Raw genomic sequence first — 20,999 nt, 5'->3', positions numbered from 1 at the left:
TTTTCATTTCATTCATTGTATTTTTTAGCTCCAGAATTTCTGTTTGGTTCTTTCTTGTGATTTCTATCTCAGTGTTAAACTTCTTATTTTGTTTTCCTGATTCCATTGAATTGTCTTTCTGAGTTTTCTTGTAGCTCACTGAGCTTCCTTAAAATGACTATTTTGAATTCTTTTTTTTTTTTTTTCAGTGAGGAAGATCAGCCCTGAGCCTACATCCATGCTAATCCTCCTCTTTTTGCTGAGGAAGACCGGCTCCGAGCTAACATCTATTGCCGATCCTCCTCCTTTTATTTTGTTTCCCCCAAAGCCCCAGTAGATAGTTGTATGTCATAGTTGCACATCCTTCTAGTTGCTGTATGTGGGACTCGGCCTCAGCATGGCTGGAGAAGCGGTGCGTCGGTGCGCGTCCAGGATCCGAACCCGGGCCGCCAGTAGTGGAGCGCATGCACTTATCTGCCAAGCCACAGGGCCGGCCCTATTTTGAATTCTTTATCAGGCAAATTGGAGATCTTTTTCTGTTTGGGGTCAGTTACAGGAAAATTATTGTGTTCCTTTGGTGTCATGTTTCCTTGATTTTTCATATTCCTTGAAGTCTTGTGTTGCTGTCTTCACATTTTAAGAAGATTTGGGAGAGAAATAGCTTCCGTCAACCCTGTTAGGGATTCTGAGGCTTTCTCAGACCTTTTTTGGGACATGCCTGCTGCACACTTCTTGTTCTCTTTTATGGAGGAATTCTTAAGGTAGTACGCCTTCTCTCAATATTGCATAGCCAGGATGGGTGCTGACAGCCTCCCTTTTGTTTTCCTTAGGGTGGAGATGGATGCTCAATTTTGTGTGGTTTTTCCCTATCCTTCAGAGTTGGGCCAGATTTCTGCAGGTGCTCACTAGTTATCTGCAAAGGTTACCTCTTTCTGCCATTGGGAGCATGCACATGGAGCTGGCATGAGGTAGGTATATGTGTAGGTGAGGGGCATGGAGCATTGGGGATGCCTGTGGGCCATTTGGGGGAGACTTAGAGGCGAGGAATCCCCAGCAGCTTGTGGGCAAGCTCCCTGATGGAGTCCATGAGGCAGACAGTAGGATCCGCATCACTTTGATGCCTCTGAGAGCCCTCCTGCTACTCTCCCTGTCACTCTCCACACCCCAGTTGCACAGCATACCTCAGTATTCTGGATGGGGCAAGAAGGAAGTGGGTTTCTTTGGCATCATCCTACACAGTTGGGGAAGCTGGGTGCTCACTCACATGCTCTCACTTTCCCTAGCAGGAGAAATCACAGAACAAGAAGGTCTCTCTTGGCACTGAGCTGTGCTGCCTTGGGGGAGGGGTGAGGCATGTAAATTGAAACCATTCCTCTTACCCTCTTCAGTACGTCCAATCTCGGATTTCCTTGCTCCAGTGGTGTGGTGGAACTTCTCTGCTGGACTCCTGGACTTCCACAAAGCCTGTCTCATCCATGGGTGGTGGTCTAAACTGATATTCTTTGGAGGTAAGAGGTTAGAAAACTCTTATTCCACTATGATGATGACATCCCATAACTAATTTGTTAAGTGTCATTGTGACATTCATTCCAGGTATGGTGGGAACCAAAGAACTTTTGGAAAAATGTGATCTGATGACATTTTTTAACTGGAATTTAAAAACCTTAGTACATATATATGCAAAATGTATTTATTAGGAAAGAATTCTTTTGTTGTTAATAAGCCCATTGCTTAGAGAATTTCATCTAGAATCAAAATTAGACTAATCGTACTATTAGACTTTATTTGGTTTCATTTGTGCTCTTGAAAGAAAAAAACTCTGAATTTATAACAACTTATTTTGCATTTTTATAGATTAAAATGCCAAATTTCATCTTCTAGGAGTTAGATAAAGTGCTAGGAAATGGGTAAGTAAATGAGGCAGGCTATGGCTAAATCTAAAACTAGCAATCAAAGACTTTTATTTCGATTTATACTATTTTATCATAATCAAGTCACAGGAACCCATATTTATCCCATTTGGCCAGCACTCTGCTTTTTAAAAAACTGAATATTGGACAGTTTTCTCGAAAACTGACTTGAGAAAACTTCAGTAACAAATGACCTTGAAACACTAAAAACGAAATAAGCAGCAAAAAAATTTTGTTACAAAAAGACATCAGTTCAAATGGTTTCACCAAAATCTTTATGTAAGAACTAATCCTTATCTTATGTAAACTATTTAAGAGAAAGTTAATAAACCAAATTAGTGAGGCTAATACAACAAGGATTAAAAAACACTACAAAGTCAATATTTATTAAGCACCAGTTTTTTCTTGAGGACCTCCTATGTGTCAAGCACTGTTCTCTATGCTTGGATGTCAACAGTGAACAAACTCATAAAGAACCTTGCCCTCATGTGGTTACTATTCAAATGTGGAGGAAGATTGATGACAAACAAGAAACACAGTAAATAGGCATTTTAAATGATATGTTAGAAAGTGATAAGTGATATGACGAAAAGAAAAAATGGAGCATGTAATGGAGATTAGAAATTCCAAGCGTGTTGATATGTATGTGTGTAATTTTAAATAGGGTGGTTCAGTGTGGTCATCATTGAGAAAGTGACATTTAGCAGAAACTTGAAAGAGGTAGCCATGCATATAGCTATAGGTAGGTAGGAAAAGCAGCAAACGAAAACGCCATAAGGTGGGAGTGCACCTGACATGCTTGAAGAACAGCAAGAAGTCCATTGTTGGGGAGTAAAGTCAGCAAGGAGAATGGGACCTGAAATCAGAAATGTGATGAGAGTTGAATCCTGTAAAACCCTGTAGGCCACTGTATGGAATCTGGCTTTTACTCTAAATCAAACGGGGAGACACTGGAGATTTTGAACTGAAGCATGACAAGGAATATTCTGGCCTCTGTGTTTAGAAAAAACTCAAAGAGAACAAGGGGAGAAGTAGGGAGGCCATTAATTGGCTACTCAAATAATCCAGGGATGTATGAACATAACTAGAACCGAGTGGTAGTAGTAGAAATGTGAGAATTGGCCAGATTCTAATATATATTGAAGGTGAGACCAATAGAAGAAATAAACGACTTTCTAAGGCTAACTCACTGATGTTTACAGATGCAAAATTTGTAAGTAAATTGTAAGTATAAAAAAATACATCATAGGCCTCCAGGAAGGCCTAGCAGTTCCTATTGGATTAACATACCCACAAATAACAACTATAAACTCTAGAAAAAATGTACATACAACTACCTGAAGACACTGCAGACTCAACAAAGGCAGGCAGATACTGGAGAGGAGTTGACATGTGGAAAAATGAAACAGCGTGTGGGCAGTTTCCTGTTTTAAGATGTTTAAAACAGGCTCCATCTGGCTCACAGGTGGCTACATAGAAAGCCGCCATCTTGCTGGATTGAAAAATCAGAGGGCAGAGTGTAGGGCAGGTGTCCTTACTGGAAAGTAAAGGGGGTGCAGTTTGTAAAATCCTGAAAGAAGAAAAGTAGCCCCCAATTTTGTGTATAAACTGTCCAAACCTCTGGCTAACCCCTCACCACACGGGTGTAGACTCCAAGAGGCCCAGGTCAGGTGACAAGAACAAAACTGGAATTTCAGCTATTGCCAACTAAGGGGAGATAGCTCGCAATGTGTCTAGCTAATTTAACTCTTTGCATTAAAAATATATTAATGTTCTTGAGAGAAACATAACAGAATTCAGAGTTTCTATAACATATTGTTCACAGTGTCTAAAATGCAATCCAAAATTACTTGACAGAGAAGTAAGCATTAAAACATAACCTAAAGAGAAAAGACAGTCAACAGAGACCAACTTAACATTATGCAGATGAAGGAATTACCAGACAAAGATGTTAAAGCATCTATTAAAACTATTCTCAAGGATATGAAGGAAAATACGGCTCCTAGTGAATGAAAAGATAGAAAACATCAGCAGAGAAATAGATATTACTATATAGTATCTGAAATGAAAAATTCAAAGGATGGGCTTAACAGCAGAATGGAAATGACCAAAGGATGAGCAAGCTTGAAAAGAGTTCGCTAGAAATGATCCATTCCCAAGAAGAGAGAATTAGGTGGAAAACAAATGAACAGAGTTTTATGGACACATGGGAAAATATTTTTAAAAAGTCTAACATATATGCAATGGAAGTCCCAGAAGGAGAAGAGAGAGAGAAAGGGGTAGAAAACATATTTGATGAAATAATGGACAAAAATGCCCCAAATTAGGTGAAAGGCATAAATTTACAGATTCAAGAAACCATAAGTAGGACAAATTTAAAGGCAAATACACCTACATGCATCATTATCAAACTGCTGAAAACCAAAGATAAAAAGAAAAATACTGAAAGCAGCCAGAGAAAAATGAGGTACGCAGACAGGGAACAATTATTGGAATGACTGTTGACTTCTCATCAGAAATAACTGAGGCCAGAAGACAGGGAAAACACATTTAAGGTGCTGAATGGAAAAAGAGACTGACAAACCAGAATTCCTTACCCTTCATGAATGAGGTAAAAATATCCATCATGACCAAGTAGGGTTTACCCTAGGACAGCAAGGATGATTCACATTCAGAAAATACATAAGGTAGTTAACCATACTGAGGTATTGAAGGAGAAGGAATATATGAGCATTTTAACAGATGCATAAAAATACCATAGAAGATTCAACACCTGGTCCAGATAAAACTCGGAAAACTAGAATCAGAAGGAAAATTTCCTTAACCAAAAAGCCACAAAATACAGCTAGTTCGTACTTAATTAAAAATTCAGACACTCACATAGAAAAAGGCTAATACCACCATATTCTTCAAACGAGATTGTCTAACCCCAAATAAAGCAAACCAATAAAAGGAAAGATCATATAATATGAAACTTCAGAGCCTTCACAGTGAAGTCAAGGACAAGACTAGGGTAATAACCATAATCCCCATGTAAGAAGACCAGGAAAAGAGATAGGAAATAAACATTTTGGAAAAAGAGAGACAAACTCCCATAATTGGAGGACAATATGGTTATCTACATAGTAAACACAAAAGAATCTATTGACAGACTATTAGAACTAACGTGACAATCTAGCAAAGTTGTGGATAAAGGTCGATATACAAAAATAAACATCATGAGGGAGGAATGTGTTTTTCTGCCTTATGGAAAGCCAGCTGGCCCAATATCATTTTTTGAGTGGTCTATCCTTCTCCCACTGATTTATATGGTTTCCTTGATCACATTCCAAGGCCGCATATGTGCTTGGATCTGATTCTGGGCTCTTTGTGTATTAAAAACTAAAATGTCCACTAATGCTAAACTTTGTTGAGATGGGGATACTATAGGAAGCCTCATAAAATGGTGATTATACTGAATAGCCACTTTGGAGAGCCATCAGGCAGTACCCTGTTAAACTGAAAAAAGGCATACTTGCTTACCCAATACTTGCTTACCCAATACCTCCACTTCTAGAAGAAAAATCCCACACGTGCATTAGAGACAAGCACATATACATTCATGGTACACTATTACTAAAAGAAAAAACAGGAAAAAAACCCAAATGTTCACCAATTTAAAAATGCCGAGTGGTACGGTCATGTGATGAAAGACCATAGATCAATTAAAAAGAACGAAACTGATCTACAAGATCAGTAGTGATGAATTTCAAAATCAGTAGGATAGGGAGAAAATTTGCAAATATTTATTTATAAGAGGATACCATTTATGTTAATGAAAAAAGCACAACATATAATATATTGTTTCAACTGCATATCTATGAGGTAAATGTGCAGTAATATTAACATCATCGTCAATATAGCAGCTCCCCCAGGGTGAAAAGAAAGAAAAACAGGCATCTAATAATGTTTTTGTTTGTTTAAAAAATCTGAAGCAAATGTTACAAATTATTAACATTTGTTTATTTTGGATAATAGTACTGATTATAGCATGCAGTCTGCATTAAACAATCTCTAAGTAATTTTTAATTTAAATTTGATATTTTGAGATGGACGTCGATGTCCCAGTCAGCTAGTCCCCAGAAAGCTCTGGTGTCTACGCTGAGCTGCACCACACGCTCTCATTACCCGCCCCATCTCTGGTGGGCACTTGATTTCCTAAACTCTGGCTTGGAGATAAAAGGAAGTTGGATTTTAAAAATTTAATTACTGTAATAGTTTAGAACATCTCCGTGATATCTCTTTACTGTTTCCTGCCCTAGATTTAAATAATGCATGCAGTAGAAGTTAAAAGCTGAGGTTTTACAACAAATCCAGTTAAAACATTGGCATAGGACCTGAATAGATATTTTTCCAAAGATGATACTCAAATGGCCACCAGCTACATGAAAAGATGCTCAACACCACTAATCATCAGGGAAATGCAAATCAAAACCACAGTGAGATATCACCTCACACCTGTTAGAATGGCTAACATCACAAACACAAGAGACAGGGGCCAGAGCAGTGGCATAGCGGTTAAGTGCGCGCACTCCACTTCGGCGGCCTGGGGCTTGCAGATTTGGATCCCGGGCGCAGACTGACACACCTCTTGTCAAGCCATGCTGTGGCGGCATCCCATATAAAGTGAAGGAAGATGGGCAGGATGTTAGCCCAGGGCCAGTCTTCCTCAGCAAAAAAAGAGGAGGATTGGCATCGGAAGTTAGCTCAGGGCTAATCTTCCTCACACATGCAAAAAAAGACAAGAGATAACAAGTGTTGGCGAGGATGTGGAGAAAAGGGAACCGTTGTGCACTGTTGGTGGGAATGTAAATTGGTGCAGCCGCTATGGAAAACAGTATGGAGGTTCCTCACACAATTGAAATAGAACTACCATATGATCCAGCATTCCACATTCCATATCCAAAGGCAATGAAATTACTATCTTAAAGCAATATCTGCATACCCATGTTCATTCCAGCATTATTCACAGTAGCCAGGACATGAAAACAATCAAAGTGTTCACTGACTGATGAATGTGATATATTTATTGATTGATTGATATACTTATTTATTATATATTTATTCATTCATTCACTTATTTATTCATGTATAAAAAGAAGGAAATCCTGCCATTTGAAACAACATGGATAAAACTTGATGGCCTTACGCTAAGTGAAATAAGTCAGACTAAAAGACAAATACTGTATGGTCTCACTTATTTGTGGAATCTAAAAAAACTAAACTCATAAAAACAGAGAGCAGATTGCCAGGAGTGGGAGGTAGAGGAAATGGGTGAAGGTGATCAAAGATAAAAACTTCTTGTTATAAGACGAATAAATTCTGGGGATGTAATGTACAGCACGGTGACTAGAGTTAACAATACTGTACCATATATTTTAAAGTTGCTAAGAGAATAGATTTTAAAAATTCTCATCACACACACAAAAACTTGTAACTATGAGGTGATGGATGTGTTAATTAACCTTATTGTGGTAATAATTTTGCAACATATACATATACAACAAATTCACTACATTGTATATCTTAAACTTACACAATGTTATATGTAAATTATATCTCAATAAAACTGGAAAAAATAAAATAGAATAAAAAGAGAATGGTATGTCTTTAAATAAAATTATATGCCTAAGTTAAAAAAAAAAAACAAGCTTAGGTTTTAGAATCAAACAGGTATTTGAATATGAGCTCTGTCACTCATCACCTCTGTCACCTCAGGCAAATTACTTATATTTTCCAGTCCTCAATTCCCTACCCTGCTATGTGGTCACAATTGTTTTCTACCTACAGGGTTGTTTAGGGAATGGTTTAGACAACACGTGGTGAGCACTCAATAAACGTTTGCCATATTTATTCTTGTTACTATCATCATTACTTAGAATATAACAAGGCGTTGTGTCGTTTTTAAAAAATGGCTATAATTTTGATATATGAAAAAGGATAAGGAAAGAACGATCAACTAATTAGTTTAAATCAGGTAAAAGAATCTCATATTTATTTCTTTGGGACATTAAAATTGCACTTATTGTAAGCTAGTATAATAGCTTACTATGTTTACACAATAGTTAATTTAGTACTAAACTAATTAGTGAATTTGGTATCATCCAAAAAGAGGCTGCAAAGAAATCAAAGTGATTTGATTAAATTTTTTATTTTCAACCAGCTGTGTTTGCTGAAAATATGCCTAGTGAGAGATACATGGAAGTGGGTTTATGGTGGCAAGCACAGATTTCCTTTCTTTTTATTTTATTTTTTTTGTGTGATTCAACCACATTCTCACCTTTTGAGAGGAAAGGAGTTTCATTCTTCTTACCATATCTCCAGAGGGCATTTTGCAGAACAAAAGCATTTAGGGCAGATTCTTGGACACTGTTTTATAGACTACTTTCCAGATGTTCCACTTATAGAGTCACAAACTTGTTCTTAAATTTATTCCTTAGTCTTTTGTTGTTGGAATAATGTAGAAAGGCTATAAAGTAAAGGAAGTAACTGGGAAGATTCACAAGTTTATTAATGTTGTATCAAAAAGTATCATTCAATTTTTTTCCAAGTCAAGTAGACTGACAGAACATTTAAAGGTTAAAGAATGTGACAGTTAATGCCGTAACGGTTAATCTCTATGAAGTTTTGACAGGCTCCAGATTTCTCTTTTCTTCCTCCCTTCTTTCCTTCCTTCCTCCCTTCCTTCTGTATTTCTCCCCGTCCTCCTCCTCCTCCTCTTCCTCTTCCTCCACCTCCTTCTTTTTAGCTTTTTCTTTTGTCTGAGGCAGTTCTGTCCACATGATCCGTGAACATGAAGCTATAGGAGGATTCAAATGCTATCAAAGGGATTCAATTGTGGAATTTTAAATGGGATCTCATTTCTGCAGATAACGAAGGAGTTTACTGCACACTGCATTTGCAAACCGCAGCACCCTTTTGGCTGGTTTTCTCAGGAAGAGGTTTCCGTATGTTGGAGAGCGAGGAGCTGCTGGTCACCGGCAGCAAGAAGACTTCAAGGTGGCAGGACAGGGAAAGGTGGAAGGAGTAGGGGCTGTTGTGTTGAATCCAATTAATGAAGCTGTGTCTAGGCCTGCGGTCTGTGCTTCACACCACCTCCTCGACCTTACCTTTCCTTACTTCCTCTACTCTTGGCCTCTCTTATTCCCTACCCATCTCCTCCACTGAGACCCAATTATACACAACCAGTTACAAGAAAAAGTATAAATGAGAAACAAAGTAACATTGAATAAAAACAGATGGATAGCTTTACGTATTAGATTTTTTAAGTGAAATGGTTCTATGTGATTTTTAAAATTTAAAATAATAGCCGAAGCATGGTCATCCACAGGGACACAAAAATAACAGCAATAAACACAACCCTCCACACAAATGTTCTGCATCAAAATGGATTGCCCTGCATGAGTGCACTCGATGTTTCCACATGCTCAGTTACTATTTTTCTCAATTTATTATTAATAAAAATACAGATAAAGGAAAACAAATATCGCATGTATGTTTTGGAGGGAAAAAAGTGTTCAGCTTTTTTTCCTTGTTTGCTCAGGGCAGCTCAGCTCTGTACCCTTCGACAGTCTCTGGAATTCTGCATACTGGAGCTGCTAATGCTCGTGGTCCTGCTCAAGAATGGACTGTTGAGGGACTTGCTAGTAAATGTGGAGATAGATGTCCATCCTCTATAACCAAGTAATTAGAAGCAAATCACAGGTATTAACAGAGAGTCTGGCATTTCCTGGAAGCTTCCGAAAGTAATCAGGTTGGGTGCTTTTGATACAAATACTGATGCAATGAGTAATTCTAAAACGTTAGCTCAAGCTGGGAAAGAGGAAGCTGTGGGGAAAAGCATTGGACGCGGTCTCAGAGCATTAGTTCTTAGACTTGGCTGCACGTTGGAAGTGCTTGGGAAAAATTTAAGACGACTGTTGCCTGGGTCCTTCCCCAGAGGTTTGACTTGATTGGTATATGGTGCAGCCTGGGAATTGTAGTTTTTAAAGCACCTCAGGTGATTCTGATGTGCAGTACAGGTGGAGAACCACAGACCTACGAAAGGAGGCAGTGAGTCTGCAGTGCAGCTGGGGAATATTGGGTGCTAAGCCCTAGGGCTCAGAATGTGGTCTGAGGAGCAGCAGACTCTGCATCCTCTAGTCACAAGTGTAGACACTCATGCTCTCACCTCAGACTTATGGAATAAAATATGCATTTGAACAAGACCCCTGAATGTTCTAATGCACATTACATTTTGAGAAGCATTAAGGCTTCTGAGCCCACAGGAGTCCTTGAATGGCTGGGTAAGGGTGGTAATTAAAGGAAACTTCCTGGCCCTAATCTCCTCCGCTTAACCAAGCAGGCTTCAATCTTAATTTAGTTTTACTAGTATGCCTCCCTAATGGAAAGAGATATTTCTTTATTACCATGCATTAAGTTGGATTTCAGATGAAAGCCAGACTTCTTCAAAAGTCTAAAAGAATTGTCCAAGTAGGAAAAAAGCTTGTTCCATTATAATGCCCATAAACAGTGGCTTTCAACTCCAGTTGCATATTTAGAACTACCTGAAGAGCTTTTTAAATATGCCTGCTCCACATCAGGTCTACTGAGTTATAATTTCTGGGGGTGGAGGCCCACAGCGGCATGTTCTAAATCTCTCCGTGGAGCTAGTGTGCGGCTGGGTTTAAGAACCACTGTGGATGCACTCTAAATTCATTGACTCCTATATATTCGTGCCTCATAAATCCAAATGTGGTGGCATCAGCCATTTTGGCTCCCTTGAAGATTGTTATCAACCACTTCATCAAAATGTATCAACCTGCACTGTAAGACCAATGAAATATTTAGTGCATGCTAAGTTGGTATTCATTTCAGTTCACCCCTATTTCATAGTTAACAGTTGATTATCTACATTAACAAAGTAATGACTTGCATATAAATAGTAATACCCAAATAATATTAATATTTTACTTTATGAAATAAAACATTTCATTTCACAGTCTCTTTGTCTTGTCCTATCATTAGACGAGCATAAAAATTAGCTTGTATTCCCTTGGTACCTGCCAGCTGCATAGTGCAAAGAGACATCACTAGGGTGAGACTTGGCAGGAAGACATCAGCTGTCATTAGAAATCCACAAAATAGATACAGTCCTATACAGTTTTCTGACTGAGGGGCCAACATTGCATATCAGGTGAAATGATACGCACAGATTGCATTTTGTCTTCAGACACAAGTTGAAAATGATGAGGCAACCAGACAACTCAATGGAGTGACGGAGGGGACAACTTAGAAGAATAAGGTGTGACTCAACCAACACGAGCAGGCTTACCTCTAAATCACTGCCAGATAATTTTTAAAATTAACTCCACAAAGTATAAAAAATGGAATAGTGTGTAGTTAAAACCGCCTCTCAAATAAATAGTTTTTATTTCCATCTTGAAAATAAAAGCTTCAAGCACAGAATTCCACTTTAAATTGAAGTTGGTTATTCATAAGTCAGTCATCTGTTTGGTTCCTTAGATTTTCCATTTATGAAGAAATATTTGTCCTTGAAGTAAGCATTGCAAAGATTATTTGTGTAAGGCATTATTAATGTCTTGTTCAGAATGACGTTTTCAAGTGCAAAGATAAACATAAACGTTATCAAAGCCACACAGCCTCTGACAGCCCCGTGCTGCCTGTTGGAAGAGCTCTGTCCAGATGCTGGAAGACTTCCTTAAACCTGACCTTTTGCAGTCAGGACAGGTCTTTGAAAACTGATGATTTGAATTCTTAATTTATGTGATTAGGTAATATCAAGATAAAATTCAAGAGACCTCAGGCTACAAATGATCCTACTTAAAAAACTTTCCTCTTTTTCATTAAGATTAGAGTCAGTCTTAGACCAAATCTTTAAGGTAAATGAGAATCCTTAATGGCCTATGAAGAAAATCTATAACAGTAAATTGTATCTAAATAAAAAAGCATTATATATGTATGATTAAATGCTTAATAAATGATGAGCCATTTACTTGAGAACAATCCCATTATGTGCACATTATAAACTTTTCTCATAAATCTGTTACTGAAATTTCACCATTTTATTATTTGCAGATCTTAGAAGCAAATCACGTGGGGATACACAATGGTCTTGGGCAGGTTTGGGGGAAATGCAACAATCAGCTGAAATAGGGAACCGTTTTTACCCCTTAGGTGATTATAGTTTATTTTGTTCTTTTACAGTTTTCAGGGTAAGTAGAACTGTCTCTGCTTCCATTAAATTTAAATGTCATGTTAATGTATAATCAATGTATAATCAATGTATAATCAAACATTTAAGGGGCAAAATTATGAACCATATGGAAGGTAGAGGAAATTGCTCAGGATAGGTACTGCTTCCAGACTTTGCTAGTAACTACCTATATGACCTCAGGTTAACCACTTCACTGTTGTGGGCAGATATCCATCTTTAAAATCTGGAGGTTTGGCTAGATCTACTCTAAGGTCACTTTCAATTCTCAAAATACCCTATGGCTTAAATTTGGTTTAGTCACTATGTAGTGTGAATAATAAACAGGATAATGTATTTCAATTTTGAATATTGATTTCAAGAATACTTACAGTTAAGGCTGGTGGTCCTGGAGGTCCCATATCTCCCTAAAATAGATTTTAAAAAGCTGTAATTACCAATAGTCCCATTTTGCACATATTACTTATACATATTCTGAATGGATAGAAGCAATATCCAGATAAAGCTTGAAGGAAAGAAAAATAGAATTTTATCTTGATAAAAGTTTCCGCACAATGAACAATGCATCATGTGCTTTTAGCTCTCCTGATATAAATATCACCTTGTGCACCCCCATGCTTTTTGCAGCAGCAGAACTTGTTGTGAAAAGCTAAAATAATCTAATTTCTATTCTTTTGTCTACTAATCCAAAATTAGAAAGAATATCTCTTCCAATATGGTTACTTGCCAGTGGAGCAGCTGGGAAATGTCACAACGAGAGATAATTTTTCTGATGAAGTTAGAATGAGGATCAGCAGAAATAATAAGTGGGTCTCCCCATTTCATGCCTTCCAGCTGCAAGAAGTGGTCCCATTGCCTCTTCTAAAGCTCTGCTGAATTGGCATCACACTTGCCACCAGTTGTAAGAGGCTTTGCCTATATTTATGCATTTTTAAATATTAAAATTGCTTTGCTGACCTATGTGAATACAAATTACCAGGTAGATACATTGACAAATCATTCAAAATCTTTAAAAAATGATTCATCTAAAAGTTCACTATTTTCCAATTTATAAATATGCCACCTATATGCTTTATTGCATCAGCACCTGTATTTATTTCATAAGAACTCATAGTTATGAAGACCAAGCATCTGACATTATGGAGACCACAAACTGTGTGGCACAGGGAGGCTGTATTCTTATGCTGAGATTTTTTTCCATGACTTTTTCTTTTCTCGTCTCTTATAGTCACCTGAAAAGTTAAAACTTAGCATTGTGTAATCATTATTTTGGGGGAACAATTGAATAAAAATAACCAATAGTTGTTAAGGAATATTGGTGTAGCTTAAATCAACCACTGAGGACCGATTTGCAAGATCAGCTTTAACGCAGAAGTAGATATTGAAGATAGACAAGGACTTCTAAATGCACTAAGAATGGACACAAAATACAGTGCAGAACACCCACACATTCAAGCTTCATCAGATTGGGATCATCCAATTACCTCACTCGAAATGACTCTTGCTTTTACTCTTTCTTAACCCTCTCTTCAAGGTCGCTGCCAATTATAAAACGGCATATGAGAAGAGGTGGCAGCAAATGGAGCATTTAGATTAGGACTGAGGCACAAAGCTAGCCTCCTTCACCCCAAAGGCCACCTGCCTCACCACTACGGTAGCAGCTCAGCGCTGCTGGCAGAGTCCCCAATGCAGGACACGGCTGCTAACTTAGTGCTGGAATACCCTATGCTGTTAAGCAAGGAGAGAAAAGGAAAATCTTACAAGCACAAATTAATGTTGACTAGCAGTTGTGCATTTAGTCTCTTCAAACTGACTAGACGAACCAAAAGGTTTCCCTGTTCAGACGCTTTTCACATAACAGCCTTTGGTTAATTTTAACACAACTAACTTTGGGCAGTTAAACATTATTAATGAAAAGTCACTGCATAGGTTCTCAGGGTTTTCTTCAGAAAAGATTAGCACTTTCCTGGGTGAATACGATACCTTTTCTCCTTTCAGGCCAGGTGGACCATGAGGACCCAAGTCACCTTTCAAACCCTGTACAAAGAATACAACCAATGTGATTTCTATACGCAGTTCACAGAATGCTTCAATTTCTAACAAGTCATTTGTCACAAAATAAATCATAATTTACTGAACTCCCAAATCCCATTCTTCAGTGTGTGGTATAGAGAGAACTAGAGACAACTGGCACTAAAGTGACAAGTGACATCTGTGCTGTGGTGGTGCAGATACACTCAGCACGGGGCCTCAATACTGCATATTTGTGCAACTTTGCTTCCTGCTCAAATTACATTAATTCACCATCTGGGAGAACATCATTTAGATCTATACGGGCTTTTAAGTATCCACTTTGGATTAAATGTGTGGATGTTGTAAATACCTCTGATTTAGCATTGATTTGGCCTTTACAAAGCTTGCCAAAAAAATTCAAGATTTAAATCAAAAACATTTTTATGTCTCCATCAAGAAATCTAATTGTGGGGGAAAAATGAACGAAGGATGTATTCTTTTCCTATGACTCACAAAGCTGGGGCTAAAATGTAATCTCTTTCCTGTTTTAAAGTACCCTTTTAGTTCTCTAATTCCTGTCTTTTTTTTTTTTTACCTGGATTTATAAAAATATCAAATGAAACTAAATAAGACAAAGACAGCATATCGGATAACTATATTCATGAGTCTTCTGGACTCTTGAGTGTTTCAGTGGACATTTAGTTGATCCGACTCAGAAATGCCCGCTTTCAAGAAGACCTCACTAGATTTCACTGGAGGAGCTCAGTTCTACAGTTAAGTGCATTCACAGTGTAAATAAAAAGAAAGTTAGGCAGACATCCTGGCTGTGTGGTAAACAGGAAAAGAGATCTTTCCTCGTCCTTAATTTAACACGTTGGATGAGGGAAGAACAATAATGGAAAAAAGAAATGTTCTGAAGCCACACGACGCACAGTGAGTCCCAGTGTCTCCCTGTTCCTAGCTGAGGGCTCCAGCTGTTCCTGCTCTGACACTTTGTAGCGAATAAACAACGCCAAATGCCATCACCTGTAACTTCTCAATACAGATGCCAAGGATGAATTTAAATGAACAAAAGAAAACTGGTTACTTAAAGTAATCTTGTTGCAGAGAGTATGTGAAAACTAGTCTGACACTTTAAGAAAAAAAAATTTAATGGATGAAAACAGCAACTAATTGGCAAAAAACCTTTGTAGCTGCACAAATACCTTCACAGATAAAATTCATAGCTTTGTTTCTTCTATCATTACCTTGGATTATTTATAGAACCAGGATGAGTGAAAATTAAATCATATTTGAGATGTGATATTCTCTTATTATTTGAAATATCCATTCCTTCCCAAACCAAGCAACACATACTCTATTTGTACACGCCTCTGGAGTAAAACTTGGCACCAACGTCTTCTCAACACTTGGGGGAAGAAAACTGCCATTTCTCTGAATAGATTTTATCCTTAATTTACTCTTGCATTCACCCGTTTATTCAGTAAACATGTATCGTATACCGTGTGAGATCACATTTCTAACCTCAGTACCGTCCACTACAGCAGCCATGAGCCACAGGGAGCTCTCAAGTTCTTGAAATGCCACTAGTCTGAGTTGAGATGTGCTGTGAGTGTAAAATACCATGGGGTTTTTGATATTTAGTACAAAAAAGAATGTAAAATAGCTCATTAATAATTTTTATACTGACTACATATTGAAATGATAACATTTGTTATATGGAATTAAATAAAATATATTGTTAAAATTACTTTCACCTGTTTCCTTTTACCTTTCTTAATGTGTCTACTAGAAAATGTAATATATTTACATTTGCCTTGAATTTGTAATACTATATTTAAAAATATAATATTATATACATATAATATTCATAATATGTATAATACATAATATTTCTATTAGTGTTATTTAGAGATACAAAAAAGAACGAGAAGTTGACAAAGACTCTCACTTTGACCAAATTTTAGTCGGGCTCCTCTGAGCTGTCTTCTTTACCAGGCCTCAACCTTGGCCCCCACCCTGTCCTGTTTTTGGCCTGCCTAGCCCAGTTTTGGCAAGAATCTTGCTAAGTAAGTTTAGAGAGACTCCCCCATCCTTGATATCTGATGAAGTCCCTCATCCCCCACCTTTGATGTATAAGTCTTTGGACTGTCTTCAGCAAGAATCCTGTTAAGTCAGTTTAGCAAGAATTCCTCTATCCTTGATGTCTGCTCTTGGTAATTTTGCACCCACTGACCCCGTCACTCTGTTGGTTGGCTATAAATCCCCACTGTCCTTCTTGCCTTCAGAGTTGAGCCCAATCTCTCTCCCCTACTGCAATACTCCTATTGCAATAGTCTTAAACAAAAAGGCCTCCTTACCATTTTAACAAGTGTCAGATTAATTTTTTCCTTAACAAAGTCAAGAGTCCTGCCCTTATAGAACTCATGTTATAAGAGGAGGGTGACTGACGACAAACAGGTCAACAGGCTGAACGTGATAAGAGTGAAGGGGGAGAGCTGCTGCTCCGGGGGGGTGGTTGGAAACAGCCTCTGTGCGGAGGTGACATTTGTGGTTTCAGAGGACCCAGCCGTATGATGATCCGGGGGAGAAGTGTTGTGGGTAGAGGGAACAGCAAGCACAAAAGCCTGCAGGGTGCAAGGAGCATCCTGAGCTGCAGGTCAGGAGCAGGGGATTAAGTCAAGGTGAGCCAGGGGTCACAGTACATAAAGAACTGCAGGCCATGGCAAGAAGAATGGGTTTTGTTCTAAGTGCAACGAGAAGCCACTTAGTGTTTTAGCAGGGAAATGACAGGATGTGACTGTGTTCCCCCGCCCCCCCCAAAAAAATCACTTTGGCTACAATGTGAAAATAGATTGTACTCAGCAAGAGTAGAAGCAGAACAGGGGCTATCAGAGCTTCCAGGCCAGAAGGCAAGATGGTGGGACAAGGGAGCCACAGTGGAGATGGAGAGAAGTGGTTAGACCTGGCACCTAGGAAGGCAGGACCTGCAGATATGCCAGAAATGGGGACAGGCAAGGGAAGCATCAAGGCTGATTCGTACTCGGCTTAAGTAACTGGCTAGGAGGCTGTGTCACTTACTAAGCTGAAAATTTATTAAAAAGAGATTTTCTCTTTTCTTGCTCGTGTAACACTATCCAGAGAAAAGACAAACATGAAGAAAGAAATGGCTGAGAAAGGCATCAAGTACCCATTTATTCAACTAGTATTGTTGAACCTCTACAAACATGCAAGACTAAACCCTATAGTCCTATGAACATATAAACATGAAAATATTATTTTTAAAAATGGAAGGGAACATTAAACACAACATTCAGGAAAATGGCTAACTCTGGGGTGGGCAAGAGATTACATTGAATTCCAGTTATTACTATGATTCATAATCATCACATATGTTACATGTTACAAAAATATTATTTTAGTCATAAAATAATATGTTAAAAATTTTTCAACATTCCTGCCTGACAAACTAACCCTAACTATAACTTCTGGGGAAGGGACTGATTGGCAATTGAACCAGCTAACTATCACTGTTTCTATCAACTACGGTCAGGAAGGGGGTGGGGGAATAATGCAACCAATTACAAGTCAATGCGAATATTGAGTACTCTTCTAGATGGACATGACGGTTCCAGAGAGGCCTAATTCTACCGGAAGTGCTCAAGACTTCTGGAGAGTCAGGAAAGGAATGGCATTTTACACATCATCTTGGGTAAGTTATTTAAGCTTCCCTATGAAATAGATATAAATAATAGTTATCTTGAAGGGTTGTTCTGAGAACCATATGTCGTAAAAACACTTAACACATGGTAGGAACTTAATAAATGTTGCTTTTACTTTTCAAGTCCAAGTCTAAGGGATAATTAATAGTTTGGTCTGTTCAGTGTTGTACTCAGTTTGATGGATATGTAACAACTGTGCTTTAACTCACTTAGGATAAAATGCAATTGAGAAGTATCGCATCTGCCAAGCTCCTATGTTTACGGCCACTAAAGTAGGCCATGTAACTCATGTCCTCCTGTGACAAAGTACAATGTCGTTAAGGCCAGGGCACCATAATGGGCTCTGAGAAACAGATCAGTAATGCTTTTCTCAAGTGCAGTTTTTCTCCTCGTGTCACACTGCAGCTGCCATCAATGGTTATTGAGTACTGGGGAGAAAAAGACACAGCACTCACCATAAAGCATAAAGAACTAAATGGAACAGACTCTGAATTTCATATCGAATATGATAGGCATCTATTATCAAGGTTTTCAATAACATTCACATATATGAAGATTATCAAAAGCACAGTAGTTGACTCTGCATGTTATGTGGAGACAGGAACCCTTATGTAAGGCATGAAAGCTGAAGGAGAGTATTACAACTAGAATTATAAAAGCAGGTAGACTATGAAATTAATCTCTATTGGAAGACCTACTACTCATGGTACATAGCATCTTTAAAAATCAGAAAATGATATAAAATAATGTTATTTGTTAAAATTTTTAACTCATCAATCAGTTCTTTGCCCATCTTCCACTGACTGCATCAAATTCCCTATCAGTGGCACCAGCTGTCGCCAGCTATCTCAGCTTTGTGATTTCAATATTTTTGTATCGCAGATTGCATTAGTATAAGGAGATTAACATGATTATTTTAGGAACATCAGATGCTGTAATTCTGATAAGGGATGGTTGAAAGACAATAATAAAGATGCAGAGGAAGAGACTAAACTGAATGATTGAAATCTACTTTTCTAAGATTATATAATCCCACAAAAACAAATAAATGAAAAGATATTTCTATTTGAGATAAATGTGTTTTATTGAACCCAGTTTCTAATAATACCAAATGTTTACATAGCTCTTACTGTATATGAGACACTGTTCTAAATGTTTTATGAATGATAACCCCTTTCATCCTCATAAAAAAAGAAATAAAAAAGAAGCTTTAAGGTAAGTGCTATTAATATTATCATCCCATTGTGCAAATGAAGAAACTGAGGCAGAGAGAACAAGTAATGTACCAAGTAGGATGCCAGCTAGGCAGCGGCAGAAGCCACATTAACGACTTTATAAGACTCCCTCTCAAGTCCATTCTAAGATGGCATTGTTGAATGTATCTCATAATAGGTCACAATCAAAATCATTTAATCATAAACCAGAATGTGTGTAAAGCCGAGGTCTTGCATTTTGAAGTCTAAATTCTAGCAATTCAAATTTTTGACCATTTCAATCTGTGTGGCCTGCATTATTTAAACGATTAGGGAAATATGAACATGTGTTTTTAGTCCAATACTCCAATACCTTGGAGATCAATCCAAAGTTTACACACACACACACACACACACACACACACACACCCCGTCAAGGATGCATTTAGAAAGGTATCAGGGCTATTTTTTTTTTTTTGTCCTAATGATTAAGAGCTGCTACTGGCATTTAGTTGTTGAGCCTCAAGAATGCTAAACACTCTGCTCTTGCAAGACAGTCCCATATGACAAAGAATTGTCTTGCCCCAAATACCAACAGTGTCCCATTGAGGAAGATTGAACTGTTGCATACTGCCCTTTAAATAAGGTTTACATTTTCCAAAGTGGGCTTGCCCATTTTGTGGGAAAGCTGAAACAGAAGAAATTATTAAAGGATACATTTACATCAAGATATACATAATACTCAAGAATAAAGACTACAAAAAAAAGCTTTTGAATTCATTTAGTAGGAATATTAAATTCGTCCAATTTTCTCTGACTTGGAAAGTAGCTAGAGTGAGCTGGCCCATTGAGTTTATTCACTCTGCATTCTAACAGGATGTTTCTGAAGTTATAATCCCCATCTTGGCTTGATTTTAATTCAAATTGAAATAGATATTATAAAACCCGTCATTCCCTAAGAATGTGTACCTGCACTTATTGAAAGTCAGAGAGAACTGTCATGATTGCTGAATGATTTTAGTTTGCAGAGTCAGTTTATTTTAGCATTGAAAAACAGGCAATGACAACTGCAGCATGATTTAGTTGGAAAATAGAGACTTTTCAGTCAAACATGTAGGACTAAAGGCTGATTTTACCATTTTCTAAAAGAAAGTTGCTTAATTTCCCAGGCCTTCATTTCTTGCCTCTGAAAATAGGGATGCTATCATCTCCCATGCCCACTCGCCCAGAAAGCTGGGGTACGGATCAAATTTCAAATTCCTTGTGAAAAGTTTATGAACTATAACACAATATTAACACCACCACCACCAATGATGTAATAACAGAGCATCTGTGCATTTTCCTTGGACTTAAAGTCATTCTCGTGACAGGAGAGGGGAAAAAAGGAGAACTTTCATTACTTTTTATTATTTCCCCTTTGTCATGACTCCTGAATATCTTTGGCAAAATTAAGGGAGGAAAATACTATCATTTACACATTAATTAGGTAACCAAGTGAGAAAAGTTAATGTGCTTTGTCTTGTACCTAATGAGCTACATTAAACAGTGATAGTGCTAAAGAAATTATACGCTGCAATGGGGGCAAAGGCTCCTCCCAGATCCTTCTTGGAGAGGAGAGGTCACCCTGCCTGCCACTCTGTGGGCTCTCTCAACAAGTTGGTCTTGTTGAGATTCGGAGCTCACGCAGCAGCTGCCAGAGCATCTGGGCATGTAGCAGGCACTCCAACACACGTGTGCATCAATCAGTTAATTCTAAAAAGCCACATCACCTTATTTTCAGATAACATAAGAAAAATTTCCAAATTTCTAAGTTAATGTGAACACACTTTGGGTTCCAACCCCTCATATCTCCTTCCAGTTTTAGTCAAGTGTTTGGACAAATCCTTCCTCTATTTCAATTCTAACATTATCTTAACGAACTTCTAAAAAT

The 20,999-nt window shown here is 37.9% G+C and overlaps 1 protein-coding gene across 3 annotated transcripts in view; it reads right to left on the bottom strand.

The window, feature by feature from the left end:
• Positions 1-20,999, bottom strand: part of COL19A1 (collagen type XIX alpha 1 chain) — a 297,117-nt gene that overhangs the window by 158,593 nt on the left and 117,525 nt on the right. For all 3 annotated transcript variants that reach the window (XM_014782544.2, XM_087437889.1, XM_087437888.1), the window contains 2 exons: positions 14,125-14,178; positions 12,513-12,548 (listed from right to left, as the gene is read on the bottom strand). In XM_014782544.2, coding sequence (XP_014638030.2) covers positions 12,513-12,548; positions 14,125-14,178 — 90 coding nt within the window. The remainder of the gene's footprint in view (positions 1-12,512; positions 12,549-14,124; positions 14,179-20,999) is intronic.

Source organism: Ceratotherium simum, chromosome 13 (assembly GCF_057802395.1).
Source record: "Ceratotherium simum simum isolate JZ-2026a chromosome 13, ASM5780239v1, whole genome shotgun sequence".
Lineage (NCBI taxonomy): Eukaryota > Metazoa > Chordata > Mammalia > Perissodactyla > Rhinocerotidae > Ceratotherium > Ceratotherium simum.
This window is presented reverse-complemented; position numbering and strand designations above follow the sequence as displayed.